An 18,272-nucleotide genomic window follows, 5' to 3' on the forward strand; every position below is an offset into this window, starting at 1 on the left:
GGTGGGTGGTGATGTCAGGTCGACCAGCTGCTCCACTCTCAGACCTTCAGGACTTCTGGAATTGGTTTTGGTCTCCAGGAAGTCTGCTAGGTGGTCACAGTTGTCCTCCAGGTAACTGCCTGTATGCACTGTGGACATGAGACACACTCAACCATATTTAGCTGGGTCTTCCTCTTGTCTTTCCTTCAACATGTCCAGCATCATCATGTTAAGGCCAGGCTTGGCATCCACGACCTCATCCACTTTGTTAAGAAAGAAAAGCAGCCATTTAATATGGCTGCCGTGATCAGGATGGTGGTTGAAAAGAAATGGTTGAAACTTCCACATCCCTTTCTCATTTTTTTTAATTTTTTTTTTTTTTTACTTGGCAATACTTGGTTTCTTTCATAATATTGCCTAGGGCGGAGCCAAGCCCTGTGTTGCTAGGCGACATCATGAAGGAACTTTATGATGTCACTCAAATGTAATACATACATCACAACATGCATCACAACATACATCAGAACATACATCAGAACATACATCAGAACATTCTATAGTTCAGTTCACTAATATCTCAGAACGTTTGTGAAGACTAACTCTACGCGTGTTGAATCTATACCTGGAACTTCATAAAAATCACAATGAACAAAGATTTTGTGCAGAAGACAAAGAAAGCCCTCAAGAAAGATCAAAGTAAGGGAGAAATTCATGCAACAACTTGAAATTACTCATTTTGGTTATATATATGAATCATTCAGTTTGTGCCTTAAGCTACACTTCTGGGTTTGTAATGCAGAAACTTCCAAACTTATTTTTAGGATAAACATTTTTTTCTTTTTAAAAGTATAACTTGGAAATTTTAACAATTTGTTTAAAATTCAGGCTAGTTGGTATTCTTGGGTTATACTAAAAGTGATTTTCAAACAATAGATCTGTAATGACTTTTATTTTTCCTAAATTTGGTTTTAATACTAATTAAAATACTGTGGTTACCAAACAGTTACAACTGTTTTTGCAAATTAAGAAGTTTCTGTATTACACTCCCTGTTTTCCTCAGATCATCATCACTGGTTATGTGTCTGTAATCTGAATCTTTTTTGGGGAGTGATAAAGAATTATTTGATAAATTAATAACAAAATGACAACTTTTTTTTATTGTTATTTGTAGAAGTTGACAGTAGCATGACACGTTCAGTGAAGGATGGCCGGACAAAGGCAACCAAAAGAAAAGCCAGTCCTGACCAGCAGTTGACCAATAAAAGAACAAGGGTCTCTGAGGTGGCAGGACCTTCTACAAGCTGTCAGGACGAGGTCAGGACAGTGAAAAGAGGAAAGAGGAAGGTTACAGAAGATGGAGAGGCACCCTCAAGAAACCCAAAGAGAAGGAGGGGACTCCTGGATGTCGTGTTAAATCAAGAGTCAGCCTCCTCCTCAGTGGAAAGTGGTAGGCTGGTGCATTTTGTGAAATTACAGCTGCATAATTAACTTACATTTTAGCTGTAGTGGTTGAATATTATATTGTCCTTTAACTTTGTCACACTGATCTAAACACACATTTTCAATCAAATTACAAACATGTGAGTGTCATCATGCTAATGTTTCAATGTGTTATTTTCATTTATAGGATCCAGTAGCAACAATTTAGATGGTTGTACATCTGATGGGGATATAAGGAGGGGTAATAGAAAGAGGAAGGCCTTACCTGCTGAGGAAACACAGAGTAGGAAGAGAACGAAGAAAACTGAGACCATACAGGACCAAATAGATGCCCAACGAGGTCAGTCATTAATAAAAAAATGTAACATTTAGCTTCAAGTGCGTTATATTTAATCTAAGTATTTATATTAGGTATTACCTATTACCTAGGCGATATATATATATATATATGTTTGTTTTTTTAAATATATATATAGAGAATTTTTAGAGGTAACCTGTGTAAATTATCATTGAAATTCTTCTGATGTACTGTCAAACTAAAATGATGTTTGTTTTATTTTAGCTGAATTTGAGGAGAAATATGAGGAGAAAAATCAGCTCGGCGAAGGAGGCTGTGGATCTGTGTTTGCAGGCTGTCGGAGAGCAGATAATTTACCCGTATGTATTAGACACACATTGTCATATTCAAGACACTCACCGTATGATGTGACTAACCAAAGTCTCGTTTGTATCTTGCAGGTAGCCATCAAACACATTCCAAAGGACAAAGTGTTCTGCAAACATAAAGTAAGTTAGCAACGGCAGTAACTTCTTCTTTTATCAGCACTATCACTGGATTATAGATAAACTGTGGTTTTCCCTGCCTAACACTTTCTTTGTTGCTGTGATGTTTCAGGACAAGAATGGGAGGCAGATTTCAGTGGAGGTGGCTGTTATGCTGAAGCTGGAAAGTAGCACTGCCAGTTCAGTGGGGCACTCAGCACCTGTGTCCCTGCTGGACTGGTATGATCTACAGCAGGAGCTGATTCTTGTGCTGGAGAGACCAATGCCTGCCGAGGACCTCGCTCACTACATCGAAGAGCATGGAGGCTCCCTCCTGGAAGATGAGGCCAAAGTAAGCTGATGGAAAATATTTGCAATCTTTGTGAATGTCATTCTTTGAGAGACATCGTCACACTTTCTGCTTTTTTTATTTAAATGATTTCATAATGGTTATCAAAATAATTTAAAGCCATAAAAAATGTCACACCATCCTCTCTTCTTAAATATCTAACCTGTTTTTTTTTCCTCTTTCAGATTATAATACAACAGTTGGTTGATGCAGCAGTCCACCTGAAACAAAACAGCATCTTCCACAGAGACATCAAAGTGGAAAACATCCTGATTGAGACCGGCTCAGATGTCCCACGACTTCGTCTCATAGACTTTGGAATGAGCTGCATCAACAAAAAGACATCTATATATCGGACTTTTTATGGTATGTTATTACTTCAGATTTTGCTCTTCTCCAATCAGTGATTTAAAAACCAAAGCCACTCCTCCTCTAACATTTATTCTTATGTCTTTATCCTCAAGGTACCAGTGCTCATGTCCCTCCAGAGTGGCTGAACTCCTGTACATACAGTGCTGGACCTACAACAGTGTGGCAGGTAGGAGTGGTGCTGTTTGAAATGCTCCACAACAAAGATTTCAGGTCCACTAACTTCATCAGGAAGAGACTAAAGATTAGCAATACGCTGTCTCAAGGTAAAACAAACACCCATAAACACATCTGTCATTAAGAAAAGATAATCTGTTTCAGTTCACATTCTGATAGACCACTGCAGACCTAACAATGTTTGTTCTTTTTCTTCACATCCTCCAGATTGCCTGGATTTCTTGGAGCAGTGTTTGATTAAAGTTCCCAAGCAGCGCCCCACGCTGGAGCAGCTTCTGAATCACACTTGGTTCACGTGAGACAGAAACAACACACACACTGTTAATCAAAACAAATGACATTTTATTGAAAGTTTGACTCATGTTTAAATTTAAACCTAAATCTTTGTCTGAATTTAACAGGAATAAATATACATTATAAATATGTCACATTCTCTGTGATGTGAGGATGTAAGAGTAAGGATAGGATAGAATACAATATATTAGAATACAATAGAATAGAACATAACACAATACAATAGAATAGAATACAAGATGATATAATACAATTCAATAGAATAGAACATAACGCAACACAATACAATACAATAGAACACAATAGAATAGAATAGAATCCTTCTGTATTAGTTCTTCAACAGGTACATCTACAGTGTTGCAGAAGACAACCAGAAGAGGAACAGAACAATTATAAAATTTGTTTTTTTTTTAAATTATCAGTGTTCACTTCTCTGAGAGGAAGTGTTCACTGATGACTGAATGATCTCAGATGTGCAAAAATGAATTGTCCTAAATATTGCAAAAATAAAATCCATTTTTAGACACAATTTTCAAAGAAAGTGAATGTTTATTTAATATTCTGACATTTGAATATTAGTTCAAGTAGTTTCACATTTATATTAGCCCTATATAACTGAGTTCAGAAATATCTACTCTGTCATCTGGCCTGCTTGTGCTACTCCCGGGGGGGGGTGTTTCCTCTCCCCGCTGCTCGCGACTTCACCCACCTGTGGGCACGTCACGACTCCCGGGGCACTCCTGGGGCAGGTGCTGGCCCACTGTGTGGCTGTCTGGGGCGCTTGGCCCTCTCAGGTATTGGGTGGGGCCTCTGCCAGGAGGTATGTATCACTGATGACTGAATGAAATGTGAAAAAATTAATTGCGCTAAATATTACAAAAATAAAATCCATTTTTAGACACAATTTTCAAAGCACTCAATGGCATCTTACAAGACACAGATAAAATGACAATAGAACATTAACAATAAAAATATGAATTCATTTTATTCATTGATTTAATAGGGACTAAACTTAATACATATATTGAGCCAGATTTGGCTGCAAGCTCCTGCTGGCGGTGGCTGTTCCTGCTGGTGGTGTCTGCTGCTGGTGGTGTCTGCTGCTGGTGGTGTCTGCTGCTGGTGGTGTCTGCTGCTGGCGGTGGCTGTTCCTGCTGGTGGTGTCTGCTGCTGGTGGTGTCTGCTGCTGGTGGTGTCTGCTGCTGATGGTGTCTGCTGCTGGTGGTGTCTGCTGCTGGTGGTGTCTGCTGCTGCTGGTTGTGTCTGCTGCTGGTGGTGTCTGCTGCTGGTGGTGTCTGCTGCTGGTGGTGTCTGCTGCTGGTGGTGTCTGCTGCTGGTGGTGTCTGCTGCTGCTCGCAGAGGCTGCTGCTGCTACCATTGGAAGCTACTAGTGGTGACTGCTCGCTGGTGTCTCACTGATGGCTGCAGGAAGATGCTGGTGGTTGCTGGAGGTTGAGCAGGAATGGAGAGGCCAAATACATCCATGGCAATAACTAAAGTATTTGGTAGTGGCCTAGATATTATGGCCTTTGGTGCAGGAGGTTGAGCCTTCTTGGCCTTCTTGTTCTGACTCTTGCTGCCAAGGTAACCTTTACTCTAGTCTTCTCTCCTTTCAGCCCTGATGCACTTTGCCGCAATCCTTAACCTCAGCCTGACATATTTGCAGACTATCTTTCTCTTCACATCATGGCATGATGGAAGGCTGCTCTCCAGAAGCATGGCCTCCTCTTCCAGCTGTTCCACTGCATTGGTGCACTCCATCTGTCCTGAACGGAACAGCTGCTCCACATGCTGGACGACAGTGAAGACCTCGTCAGATGGCCGATAAAGTGCACCCGGTTTGAATTCCTTCAACTGCAGCAGAACAACATGCTCATGTGCATCATTTGCATTTTGCACAAGTGCATGCTTGCATGTCTCGCAGTGTGAGCAGCTAAAGACACACTTCACGATGTATCCGGCCAGATGATACAGAACACAGGAATCTGTTTTTGTGAAGGTGGGTGGTGATGTCAGGTCGACCAGCTGCTCCACTCTCAGACCTTCAGGACTTCTGGAATTGGTTTTGGTTTCCAGGAAGTCTGCTAGCTGGTCACATTTGTCATCCAGGTTAACTGCCTGTATGCACTGTGGACAGGAACTGTCCAACAGTGACAGCCCGCAGGGCATAGTGGAACTCCACAGGTGTTGGCACAGGGTTCCTCTGACATATGCATCCAAATGTGTTTTCCAGGCAGTCCTGCATGAACCAGCTTGTGAGGACAAATTTGTGACTCTGGCTCAACAGATCTTCCTGGACCTGCAGTATGGTTCTGTCTGGACTGGCTTCCAGCTGCTCTTTTCCCCTATCTTTAGGTCTTGAAAAAGATGGACACTCTCCTGGAGAAAGCTGATGGCCTTTTCATACTCCCCCATTTTGAACCGTGAGAGGGCAGTCACAACATGGCGGGACGACATAAGGTCAAACCAGTGGTCCATCTTCTCCAGGAACCATGATGTGGTGAGGTTTGATTCAGGACGCTGCTCCTCCTCTACCAGGTACTTTAAGGCAGCACTTGTCGACTTACTAAAGATATGCATGGCTGAGCTAACTTTCATCTTTTCAAAGTGGTTAGGCTCCAAGATGCCCCAGGAGAGGTTGGGGGCCAGCTTTAGTGCCATGCCCTCTTGGTAGGACACCAGATCCGGTAAGGGACCAACAGACACCTCACTGGATGGGAGGTGCTCTTTGTTCACCACATCTTGTGGAATGGTGATGGTCTGACCACGGACAAGGGCGCTCTTCAAGTTCTTGACCAGATGTGGAACATCTGCCATGAAATGGAGCCGTCGGTGTGGCTCTATGGGATGTGGAATTCAGGGCTTATCACACGTTACCCCAAAAGCTCGCCACATTGCTCTATTAGGGCTCCCCATGTCACTTGTGACATTAATGACATGAAGTCCTACAGATGCAGCTGCCTCCACTATAGCAATGATGATGGGCTGGTAGATGGCACCATTGGTGGAATTACTGCTGTAGTGGTATGCCACAACTTGCTTCCACCTTGTTGTTACTCCAGCCAGCATGAAGACACAAGCGTGAGTTGCTCTGCCATTGTGGCCAGGCAGTGTAACGTTGCCAAACAGCTTTTCCGCCTTTTTATTATTTTGGCTGAGTGCACGAATCTGGTCCTGATTGAAAATTGAAGTAAATTTTTGTTGAAGGTTGTTGTTTCTCCTCCTAAGTGCCAAATTGATTATTTTTTGTTGTGCTGGAGCGCTCTCTGCTTTTATCCTCCTATATCTTTCCTTTCTTAATTCCCTCAGCAGGTCCTCCACACTGGCCCTGTCATGACTGGCCCCTGGCACACTGGTTCCTGGATGAGTGGTCCCTGACTGACTGGCACCTGCTGGTCTGCTGACCTCTGCTTCACTGTCACCTGACACATCCCTCTGACTCGCCTCTAACTGCACCTCAGTTTGTCCCTCAATATCTGTAATAACAACGTATTGTTGGTGTTATACGTATTTATGCCACCTACACTACACTACAATATCTTGTTTTTGAAATACATGAAATGGGAAAAACTGTGGAAAGACATACCAAGGTTTGATTTTATGCAGTAAGTGCAGTCATCAGATGTTTTAACTTCTGCAGAAGCCATCATCCTCGAAGGTGTTTTCCTCCTCTTGGGCTTGGGGCGATGGATGAAGATGGTTGGGACAGCATCTGCTCTCGACCTCCGTGTGCCTCTTTTTGTGTTCGTGGTTGTCCTCAAAGTGTAACTGCCAGGAGGTAATGATGTGATAAGTCGTAGGCTAAGTTCAGTTTCCCCTACACACTTCACATTTTCTGTTGAACTTTAATTGTAATGTTCTTCTTTACATTCAGGTGTCGAAGGCCCTTTGAAATTTTAGTAACTTTATCATAAAACCTCTGTGGCCATTACTTACTTCACAAAGTTTTCTGTTGTTGTTGTCATAATCTTTATATACTCTATAGCTCTGCCCTCTTCCACACAGCATAGACATATATATATATATATTTCCGTATATCGGGGCTCAGGCTGACGGACTTCCTGCGAGAGCTCTGTCACTCCGAGTTCAGCGCTGCCATACTTTACATGTCACCACTAATAAATACTTTCAATGAAAGAATTGGGCTAAAAAGTTATTGCCTCTTATTCACACAGACACACTAATATAGTTGGGAAACAAGTACGTACCAGAAACAACATGTAACTAAGTGATTATTATAAATGTTTATTCCTTATTTTTAGGCTATAGGTAAGCACCAAACTAACATGTATTTTTCTAATGTTTTTATGAGTGTTTACAGCTGCTAATGTGTGCAACACTGTTACTGTGATGATAAATATTGAAATATTTATAATTGACATTTAATCTGTGTTTATTATAACCAGATCCTGAAATGTAGAGGAGGGTTTTCTGAATAAAGAGCACTAACATTTACATTCAACTGATTTTGAGTAATCGTTTTTATATTCACATTGATACACATTTATATAAAGGTATATATGTTCATTGATGAACATATATACATATCTATATCTACAATAAGGGCATTAATGAACACGGGGGCATTGACGATCGTATATACACACTTATATCTACACACTTATCTACACAGCTATACAATTGCAGTCAGTGTAAGTTAAAAACCTTGGAAAAGAATAGTCTTGTACAGCTTTTTCCATGTGTTGTCACTCTGCAGCTTAAGTTAAGGTGTTCAGTTTGGCAATGTGGTGCAGCCTCAATTTGTGGAAGACAGACACAATGTGTGACATCAGCACAAAATGGTGGTTGTCAATTCCAAACTGTGTTTCTTGAATGTGCCCCCCCCAGAAAAAACACATCCTCAGAACCAATCTCAGCCCGGACAAACTGACAGATCAAGGCCGCTTTGACCGCTTGCCCTGACACTGACTGGCGAATAAAACACTCAGCTGATCTGACCACCTTTATAGTACCGTCAGAAGGAATCATCAGCCTTCCCTTGTTTTTTAGCGTGAGCAAGTGGTAGCTCTGATCAAATGATGCGGGTACAACATCAGTCACCAAACTACCACGGCACACATCACAGGAAAGCTTTTTGAGAATCTGGCAAACAACAAACCCTGAGATGTACACCAGTGCATTGTCCACAAGACCACCAAAGCGGGTTGGTAGATAGCTATGGTCAGACACTAAAGCAGGAACGTTGAAAAAAGGGGGTGGAATCTCTTCAGTTTCTTCTGCTGCTGGAGAAGAGGGAACATCTCAAAAGTAGACAAGGACACGGTCTCATCCTGTGCTGCCACATTTCCTGATGTGCTTGGAGACACACCACACCGCACCATCAGATGGCAGGAAGATGGCCTGGAACTGGCTGGCTGAGGGATTGTTATTCCAGCCCCCTAAAACACATACAAACAACACATTTACATATACAGTTACCCGAATAATATGCATACATAGAGACTAACCACATAGTAAAAAAATCTGAAATCCCTACCTGATACCCTGATTGAATTAAAGAGGAGCTCCAAGTGATCCTGGCTAAAGCGGTAGGTGCTGACGTACCGCTGAAGCTGTTCTGGAATCATCAACATCAGGGTGTCAATGTTGATCATGAATCCCATGACAGATAGGTACCTTCACAAGGAAATGTTTTGTCAGTATAATCATGGCAAACCAAAATACCTCAAGAGAGCACTACGTGATTTCCTTCATTTATAGATGTTAATGCAAAGAGAAACAATATTGAAACAGGAATGGGAAAGCTTGATAACATCGACACTGCTATACATACCATTATAACACTTCTAAGGAATGAAAAACACTGAAGATAGAAGTCCAACAGAAACAAAACAGGGGACTGCAAAAACATTGGAACCAGAGAACAAAGCATCATAGGAACTTATGATGCATCAAACGGAACAAGAGAATAGAATAGGACTGGGCAATATATCCATAATATATCAATATTTTATAAAGCTCCAACAGTCATCCCTTCAATTTTCTCTCTATATCAATATTTGATCAAAATTACATTTGAATTTATTGTCCAGCCTCGAACAGAACATCATATGAACTTGATGTCTTAAACTTATGAACTCTTCATGCAAACAAAAGCTTCCCACTTTCCTAAAACCTCTTTGACAGGTGAAGGGGTGTGCCATCTTTCATCACCAACTCATCAAGTAGTCCCTGCCTCTCACCAAGAACTCTACACTCTCTGCCCAATACAAAGAACCCAGGGGAGCTTTGAACCCTTTGGCATGGGGATTGTGACTGTTCATTTTATCAAAGAGCCTGTCAGTTATCTAAAAGCAAATGTCTGCATTAACAGAAAGCACAATAATCATCACCATAAACAATAACATGTTCCTATGAGTCATTAGTCTAATTTCTAAAATATAAAAATGATTCACGAGTTGATCTCCATTCTTAGGGAGAAAAGTTGTGATAGACATTTTAGCAACAATCTTGCCGTCCTACTTTGTGTGAATGTTAGTAGTAGTATTATATTAGCATCTCCTCAATGAACTCAGCTGTTGCTTCACAGTGTTGGAACTGTAAATAGCCAAGGTCCCTCAGTGCACGTGTAGCGTGGTACAAAGTGAAGTTGTCCTCCACTACAAGTTTAATTTGAAAAAGTCTTTTATTTTTGTTCTGCAAAAAGCCTGTAAAGTTTTTGAACAAAATAAATATAAAATCCAAAAGAGACCATAAACTCACAATTAACACATTCACCCATCAAGCACACAATTACAACTCTCCCCTCTTACCTGCAAAAAGCCAAAAATATATATTATTTATCACGTTACGCCACACACATCTTCACACTCAGGAGTGTGTTCTCGTCTCACATCGTATTCTCGCTAGATATCCCTTTTCCCTGTACATAGTGTAGCGAACGCGCCCTCTGCTGGTGAGACTTAGACACTGCATCACCATATTTGTCAAACAATAAACGAACCTTTCCCGATCAGACAACACACAGACAATTTTCAACACACTCATGACTTATACTTAATGCAAGTAATATTAAACATATAAATAATAACAATGTGGGTATATCACTGATGGCTCTGTATGCCACACACGCAGAGCCACTGTCACAGAGCGACTCAGTGTCTGTGCAGCCAGGGACACCTTCATCTTCTGTGAATCAAAATTCACATGCTTGTCTGTTACCCTGTTAGCTGCATGCAATCCAACTTTTGCTTGGACATCATTCAGATGAATGATGTATCTCCAGTTGATCTGGCCACTGGTGCTGGTTAATGGACTGTAAGCCTGCAGCATATTCCGTGCCAACTTCAACATATGGCAAGCATCCATCCGCACAATCACCCTCTCACTAGTTACTGGATGTGGAAAGAATGTTTTAAAGGGCTCAATAGGGTTACCCTTTTGCTGGCACCCAGGCAGGTTGCACAAGCGGACATTGGAGGCACGCCCATCCATTTTGACGCATACGAGAGGGCTGCATTGGGATTGGGTCCCGCCGGGTCCCGCGGGACCAACTCAAATCACGCGGGAGTGGGCGGTATGAACTTTTCTGCGGGCAGTCGCGGGCGGCAAAAAAATAAAAAATACTGCGGGACAGGGATGTAGTGGTGCCAGGTGTACGGTAATTGTCGTATTTGTATGATAATTTTGCCCTGTGTACGATGTACGATCAATAATCCCCAAAAAGGCTACAAATACGATCATTTGACCATTCTGTGAATGTGTGGTTGTAAGCGGTTGTAATCAGCCTGTCGCAACTGTCTGTCGGATTTTTTTGTGAACCCTGAAGGCATTTCCATGTGACAAGTTTCAAGCTAATCGTGCTTTTCTATTCTATTGTTTACGGGGACATTTAGCCTAACGTGGGGTTGATGATGCAAAGCCGTGCCGACCTGTTAGACGCTATTCAACACTAGAGTGACTATAGCGCACAATAGACTTGTTATTTTAGTTATGAAGGGTGTACGATAATTTACCTCAAAATACGATAATACTACATTTCCCACCTGGCAACACTGTCGGGAAGTATCTTAGCGACAGGATAAACAGAATAAATGATGTGGAAAGGAAGCTCAAAGAAGATCTTTACAGCACAAAGACAAAGCAAGGCAAGTCTGACATTTGGAGAAGTTTCTCAATTGTCCATGAATCTCTTTATTAAAAGCCTATGAAATTACGTGTTTTCTCCTGCGGGACTCGAGAAGACATTTCTATTGTTGTGCTGGCATAAAGTCTAAAGTTTTGCGGGAGCGGGCGGGAGTGGACATACACAGTGCGGGAGCGGGTGGTAATGGTCAGAAATTCAGCGGGAGCGGGCGGAAGAAAACAGTCCCGCGCAGGACTCTAACACATACCACTCTTATGCCGCACTTATGCAGTTCCTCCGACGCATGAACAGGCAGCACCTCCTGAGTCTCTGGCGATAATAACTTGGTCAGGTAGTAGGTAATTGGGGCCTTCCAATGGCCTATCAATGGCCTTGTAGGCCTACCACCATTAAAACAAGAGCCTCAGTGGCTAAATCTGTCTCATTCAAACCATCCGCCATATCCACAAATCCAGACATTTTCTGGGTATGGGAGTTGTACTGGATATGTTTTTTAATGGCCATGGCATCCATCATGAGACACACTCAACCATATTTAGCTGGGTCTTCCTCTTGTCTTTCCTTCAACATGTCCAGCATCATCATGTTAAGGCTGGGCTTGGCATCCACGAGCTCATCCACCTTTGTAAGAAGGAAAAGCAGCCATTTAATATGGCTGCCGTGATCAGGATTTTTTCAGGATCAATAATCACTGAAAGCAGTATTGGCAGATGTTAATAATGCTAGGTGTAGGTATGTCCGCCTGTTCACTCATAACAGGATAAAATAATATGCACAGCTAACATGGAAAATGAGGTTTCAAATAATACGAAGAATACCTTTGCAATGTATGTGGATGTGGGAGGTTGATATGAAGAGTCTCTCTCAGATAGCTGTACGCCTTCAGACCATGTAAGTGGAGAGTGACGGCAAACTCCCTCTGGTCTTTGGTGTATTTGTGGCTCTGTTTTGACAGGAGGTGTATTGGAAGATCTGAAATTCAATTAGCACTGGCCTTGCCCTTTTGGCAACCAAAGGAAAAGCCAGTCCCGACCAGCACTTCAGCAATAAAAGAACAAGGGTCTCTGAGGTGGCAGGACCTTCTACAAGCAGTCAGGACGAGGTCAGGACAGGGAAAAAAGGAAAGAGGAAAGTCACAGAAGATGTAGAGGGACCCTCAAGAAACCCAAAGAGAAGGAGGGGACTCCTGGACGTCCTTTTAAATCAAGAGTCAGCCTCCTCCTCAGTGGAAAGTGGTAGGCTGGTGCATTTTGTGAAATTACAGCTGCATAATTAACTTACATTTTAGCTGTAGTGGTTGAATATTATAATGTCCTTTAACTTTGTCACACTGATCTAAACGCACATTTTCAATCAAATTACAAACATGTGAGTGTCATCATGCTAATGTTTCAATGTGTTATTTTCATTTATAGGATCCAGTAGCAACAATGTAGATGGTTGTACATCTGATGGGGATATAAGGAGGGGTAATAGAAAGAGGAAGGCCTTACCTGCTGAGGAAACACAGAGTAGGAAGAGAACGAAGAAAACTGAGACCATACAGGACCAAATAGATGCCCAACGAGGTCAGTCATTAATAAAATAATGTAACATTTAGCTTCAAGTGCGTTATATTTAATATAAGTATTTATATTAAGTATTACCTATTACCTAGGCGATATATATATATATATATATATATATATATATTACAGCTTATATAACCTGTGTAAATTATCATTGAAATTCTTCTGATGTACTGTCAAACTAAAATGATGTTTATGTTTTATTTTAGCTGAATTTGAGGAGAAATACGAAGAGAAAAATCAGCTCGGAAAAGGAGGCTGTGGATCTGTGTTTGCAGGCTGTCGGAGAGAAGATAATTTACCCGTATGTATTAGACACACATTGTCATATTCAAGACACTCACTGTATGATGTGACTAACCAAAGTTTTGTTTGTATCTTGCAGGTAGCCATCAAACACATTCCTAAGGACAAAGTGTTCTGCAAACATAAAGTAAGTTAGCAACGGCAGTAACTTCTGCTTTTATCAGCACTATCACTGGGTTATATATAAACTGTGGTTTTCCCTGCCTAACACTTTCTTTGTTGCTGTGATGTTTCAGAACAAGAATGGGAGGCAGATTTCAGTGGAGGTGGCTGTCATGCTGAAGCTGGAAAGTAGCGCTGCCAGTTCAGTGGGGCACTCAGCACCTGTGTCCCTGCTGGACTGGTATGATCTACAGCAGGAGCTGATTCTTGTGCTGGAGAGACCAATGCCTGCCGAGGACCTCGCTCACTACATCGAAGAGCATGGAGGCTCCCTCCAGGAAGATGAGGCCAAAGTAAGCTGATGGAAAATATTTGCAATCTTTGTGAATGTCATTCTTTGAGAATTACCAGCATTTAGTCTTTCTTTAGTGTACATCTGATGGTGATATAAGGAGGGGTAATAGGAAGAGGAAGGCCTTAACTGCTGAGGAAAAACGGTGGCTAGCTACAAAGTAAGTATTTGCACTTACATTTTGTAATTTTCATTGTTTCATGTGTGTAGTTGGATGTTGTCAAGCTTAACATGTCCACTCTGTCATAGTGAAATATCAGTTAATATAAATACCTTTCAGAAATCTGAAATATATTAGTTAAAAAGTGTAACTGAATCATGTCGCTAACTGAAGGTCCACCATGTACTCATTTAATGATAAAAATAGCTAAAAATGTCCACTCTCTCAGAAAGCCTCCCATGACAGGGTGGACATGGTTCATGACAGGAAGGACATTGAATTGATTTAATATAATTATGAAGGATGGAAAGGTGTCAACAGTCAAAGTGAAAAGGGAGATAGCAAAAACGGAACATGACCTTAACTCAGATTTCCTGGAGAGGCTCCTCCATTTTGGGCGCCATGTCTTTAACATTAAATGGCAGTTTGATGCGTGCAGGGAGCTCAGAAGGAGTCTGAAGCACGAGTCCCTCTTGCACATAGATTTGAGTGACAATTACTCGTGCAACTACAGTGAAGAAATCCAATCTGTGCATTTTGGAAGTTCACACCAGCAGGCCAGTCTGGACACACAACGCTCGTGAACAAGCCCCGCACACCTTTTACTCCATATCACCCTCCACAAGACACGACCCTGTGGCCATCTAGGCCCACCTTGTTCCAGTTTTGAAGGTACTGAGTGAACGGCACCCTCAAGTCAGCATACTTAATTTTTTCAGTGACGGGCCTGCAACACATTATCGACAAAAGGGAAATTTCTTCTACCTCTTAATGGAACCATTCAAGAATGGGTTCAAAGAAATAACATGGAGTTTCTTTGAAGCTAGCCATGGAAATGGGGTACCAGGTAGTGTGGGTGGGGCCCTCAAAAGGTCAGCAGACTGGATTGTAGCCCATGGAGGAGACATCCCTGATGCCCAAAGTTTGTATGACAAGCTGAAAAGTGTGGACAAATCTGTCGAGCTTTTCTTCGTCCCATAGAGGGATATATTGAATCAAAGACTAAGAAAAAAGCTATGGCTCGGTTTTAGGTCCCTCTCCCCGCTCTCTCATCCAGATTACAGAATAGCTTTGTCAAATCTGATCCTTTCATGTGTTGTGTGGTTAAGTAAAGTGTATTAATGTTAAATTTTCCACCCCTTCACTATAGGTACCTGCAATAGCTGCCATAAAAGGCACTATGAAAATCCACCAAGCCATCAGTCTGACACCCGGCCAGATGAAATACCGAGACATTTCATGTCTGTGTAAAAGGGAGGAAGGTGTTCTGGACTGCCCCTGCTTTAACCTTCAAGAGGTCACTGTAGTCTATGTTCCTGTTTCACCTGATGAGCCCTCAGCATGTGGAAAGACACCAGATAACCCTTGGAGACCAGAAATGATTGAGGTAAAGCACATTGGCGAGTCGTTAATTACGACAATGAAGCATAAGCAGGTGACATCGTGGAAGTAGAAGGGCACAGTGTGAATGTTAAGTGTATGCACCGCACTGGCATAAACAAATTCCATTGGCCAACTCTCCGGGAGGACATCTGTTGGTACCATGACTGGCAAGTACTTTGCCTAATACCAGACCCACAGGCTCTGAACAAGCGCTCTGTACACATTGAAGCATCTGCATGGAGGTATGTGGAATAGCAACTGCAGAATTGAGCCAAAAAGACCTCTGACATTTTTTTTAAACATAATTTCCTTTAGATTTATTGCATTTATGAGGCCATTCAATGACATTTCACAACGTGTCCAACCTGACATGCCCAAGGTCCACCCTGTTATGTCATTGTACATCTTGTCATTTTCATGTTTTATGAAAATATACAAATTATTTTTTCAAGTTATTGAAACCTTTTGTGTGATTCCTTTACAAACAAATGAGGACCAAATACAATTGTTTGAAAGTTTGACCAGATATCTTTGCTGTTAGATTTTATTTAGAAAAGAAAGTGAAATTCTCGCAGATTTTATAGAGAAATAAAGAGTTTGCCATAATTCTATTAATATCCAAATACTTTTCCCATTAACTAAAATATGTTGTTGACAAAGGGACTAAAATGTTCCCACCAGCTACAGGACTGCTTCCAGAGAACCGACTGGGAGGTTTTGAACACCAGGACATGGAGAACCACACTACAGCAGTCTTGGATTACATCAGGTTCTGCACGGACAATGTCACCAGGAACAGACGTCTGAGGATTTATCCCAACAGGAAGCCCTGGATGACTAAGGCGGTCCAGAGCCGATTAAAAGCCAGGAACACTGCTTCCAGGTCGGGGGATACGGCACTCGACAGTGCTGCTAGAGCCAACCTGAAAAGAGGCATCTGCAAGGTCAAGACAACATACAGAAGGAGGATAGAGGACCAGCTCAGGAGTAACAACTCCAGGCAGGTGTGGCAGGGTGTCCAGCACATCACCAGCTACAGATCCAGAAACTACCTGCTTAGGTACGAGGTGGAGCGGCTGTCAGAGTGGTGCCAAGACAACAATCTGCTCCTCAACACCACCAAAACAAAGGAGCTGGTTATTGACTTCAGACTTCAGAGCAAAATCAGCTTGACGAAGGAAGCTGTGGATCTGTGTTTGCAGAGAAGATAATTTACCCGTATGTATTAGACACACATTGTCATATTCAAGACACTCACTGTATGATGTGACTAACCAAAGTTTTGTTTGTATCTTGCAGGTAGCCATCAAACACATTCCAAAGGACAAAGTGTTCTGCAAACATAAATTAAGTTAGCAACGGCAGTAACTTCTGCTTTTATCAGCACTATCACTGGATTATAGATAAACTGTGGTTTTCCCTGCCTAACACTTTCTTTGTTGCTGTGATGTTTCAGGACAAGAATGGGAGGCAGATTTCAGTGGAGGTGGCTGTTATGCTGAAAGTGGAAAGTAGCACTGCCAGTTCAGTGGGGCACTCAGCACCTGTGTCCCTGCTGGACTGGTATGATCTACAGCAGGAGCTGATTCTTGTGCTGGAGAGACCAATGCCTGCCAAGGACCTCGCTCACTACATCGAAGAGCATGGAGGCTCCCTCCAGGAGGATGAGGCCAAAGTAAGCTGATGGAAAATATTTGCAGTCTTTGTGAATGTCATTCTTTGAGAGACATCGTCACACTTTCTGCTTTTTTTATTTAAATGATTTCATAATGGTTATCAAAATATTTTAAAGCCATAAAAAATGTCACACCATCCTCTCTTCTTAAATATCTAACCTGTTTTTTTTCCTCTTTCAGATTATAATACAACCGTTGGTTGATGCAGCAGTCCACCTTAAACAAAACAACATCTTCCACAGAGACATTAAAGTGGAAAATATCCTGATTGAGACCGGCTCAGATGTCCCACGACTTCGTCTCATAGACTTTGGACTGAGCTGCATCAACAAAAAGACATCTATATATCGGACTTTTTATGGTATGTTATTACTTCAGATTTTGCTCTTCTCCAATCATTGATTTAAAAACCAAAGCCACTCCTCCTCTAACATTTATTCTTATTTCTTTATCCTCAAGGTACCAGTGCTCATGTCCCTCCAGAGTGGCTGAACTCCTGTACATACAGTGCTGGACCTACAACAGTGTGGCAGGTAGGAGTGGTGCTGTTCGAAATGCTCCACAACAAAGAGTTCAGGTCCACTAACTTCATCAGGAAAAATCTCAGGATTAGCAGTACGCTGTCTCAAGGTAAAACAAACACCCATACACACATCTGTCATTAAGAAAAGATAATCTGTTTCAGTTCACATTCTGATAGACCACTGCAGACCTAACAATGTTTGTTCTTTTTCTTCACATCCTCCAGATTGCCTGGATTTCTTGGAGCAGTGTTTGATTAAAGTTCCCAAGCAGCGCCCCACGCTGGAGCAGCTTCTGAATCACACTTGGTTCACGTGAGACAGAAACAACACACACACTGTTAATCAAAACAAATGACATTTTATTGAAAGTTTGATTCATGTTTAAATTTAAACCTAAATCTTTATATCTGAGTTTAACAGGAATAAATATACATTATAAATATGTCACATTCTCTGTGATGTGAGGATGTAAGGATAGGATAGAATACAATATATTAGAAATACAATAGAATAGAACATAACACAATACAATACAACACAATAGAACACAATATAATACAATAGAATAGAATAGAATCCTTCTGTATTAGTTCTTCAACAGGTACATCTACAGTGTTGCAGAAGACAAACAGAAGAGGAACAGAACAATTATAAAATTTGTTTTTTTTAAATGATCAGTGTTCACTTCTCTGAGAGGAAGTGTTCACTGATGACTGAATGATCT

The 18,272-nt window shown here is 41.6% G+C and overlaps 2 protein-coding genes across 2 annotated transcripts; both read left to right on the top strand.

The window, feature by feature from the left end:
• The first annotated feature begins 623 nt into the window (after window positions 1–623).
• Window positions 624–4,826, top strand: LOC140280350 (serine/threonine-protein kinase pim-1-like). The gene is made up of 9 exons (XM_072375650.1): window positions 624–675; window positions 1,151–1,426; window positions 1,982–2,076; window positions 2,158–2,205; window positions 2,315–2,533; window positions 2,716–2,896; window positions 2,995–3,165; window positions 3,284–3,371; window positions 4,730–4,826. The coding sequence occupies exons 1-9, from the start codon at window positions 624–626 to the stop codon at window positions 4,824–4,826; spliced, it is 1,227 nt and encodes a 408-aa protein (XP_072231751.1).
• Window positions 4,827–10,604: 5,778 nt separating this feature from the next.
• LOC140280352 (serine/threonine-protein kinase pim-1-like) lies at window positions 10,605–17,864 on the top strand. Its single transcript, XM_072375651.1, has 10 exons — window positions 10,605–10,648; window positions 10,786–10,907; window positions 12,494–12,712; window positions 12,893–13,045; window positions 13,255–13,349; window positions 13,431–13,478; window positions 16,805–17,023; window positions 17,205–17,385; window positions 17,484–17,654; window positions 17,773–17,864. The coding sequence occupies exons 1-10, from the start codon at window positions 10,605–10,607 to the stop codon at window positions 17,862–17,864; spliced, it is 1,344 nt and encodes a 447-aa protein (XP_072231752.1).
• Window positions 17,865–18,272: the final 408 nt, after the last annotated feature.

Source organism: Leuresthes tenuis, unplaced genomic scaffold (genome assembly GCF_036924035.1).
Source record: "Leuresthes tenuis unplaced genomic scaffold, fLeuTen1.0.hap1 SCAF_21, whole genome shotgun sequence".
In the NCBI taxonomy this organism is placed as follows: domain Eukaryota; kingdom Metazoa; phylum Chordata; class Actinopteri; order Atheriniformes; family Atherinopsidae; genus Leuresthes; species Leuresthes tenuis.

Coding starts and splice junctions, on each gene's coding strand:
- LOC140280350 (XM_072375650.1), top strand. CDS start 624: ATGAACAAAGATTTTGTGCAGAAGACAAAGAAAGCCCTCAAGAAAGAT. Junction 2,206..2,314: donor AAGTGTTCTGCAAACATAAA/GTAAGTTAGCAA, acceptor GTGATGTTTCAG/GACAAGAATGGGAGGCAGAT. Junction 3,372..4,729: donor CTGAATCACACTTGGTTCAC/GTGAGACAGAAA, acceptor TGCTGCTCGCAG/AGGCTGCTGCTGCTACCATT.
- LOC140280352 (XM_072375651.1), top strand. CDS start 10,605: ATGTATCTCCAGTTGATCTGGCCACTGGTGCTGGTTAATGGACT. Junction 13,046..13,254: donor CCAAATAGATGCCCAACGAG/GTCAGTCATTAA, acceptor GTTTTATTTTAG/CTGAATTTGAGGAGAAATAC. Junction 13,350..13,430: donor GGAGAGAAGATAATTTACCC/GTATGTATTAGA, acceptor TGTATCTTGCAG/GTAGCCATCAAACACATTCC.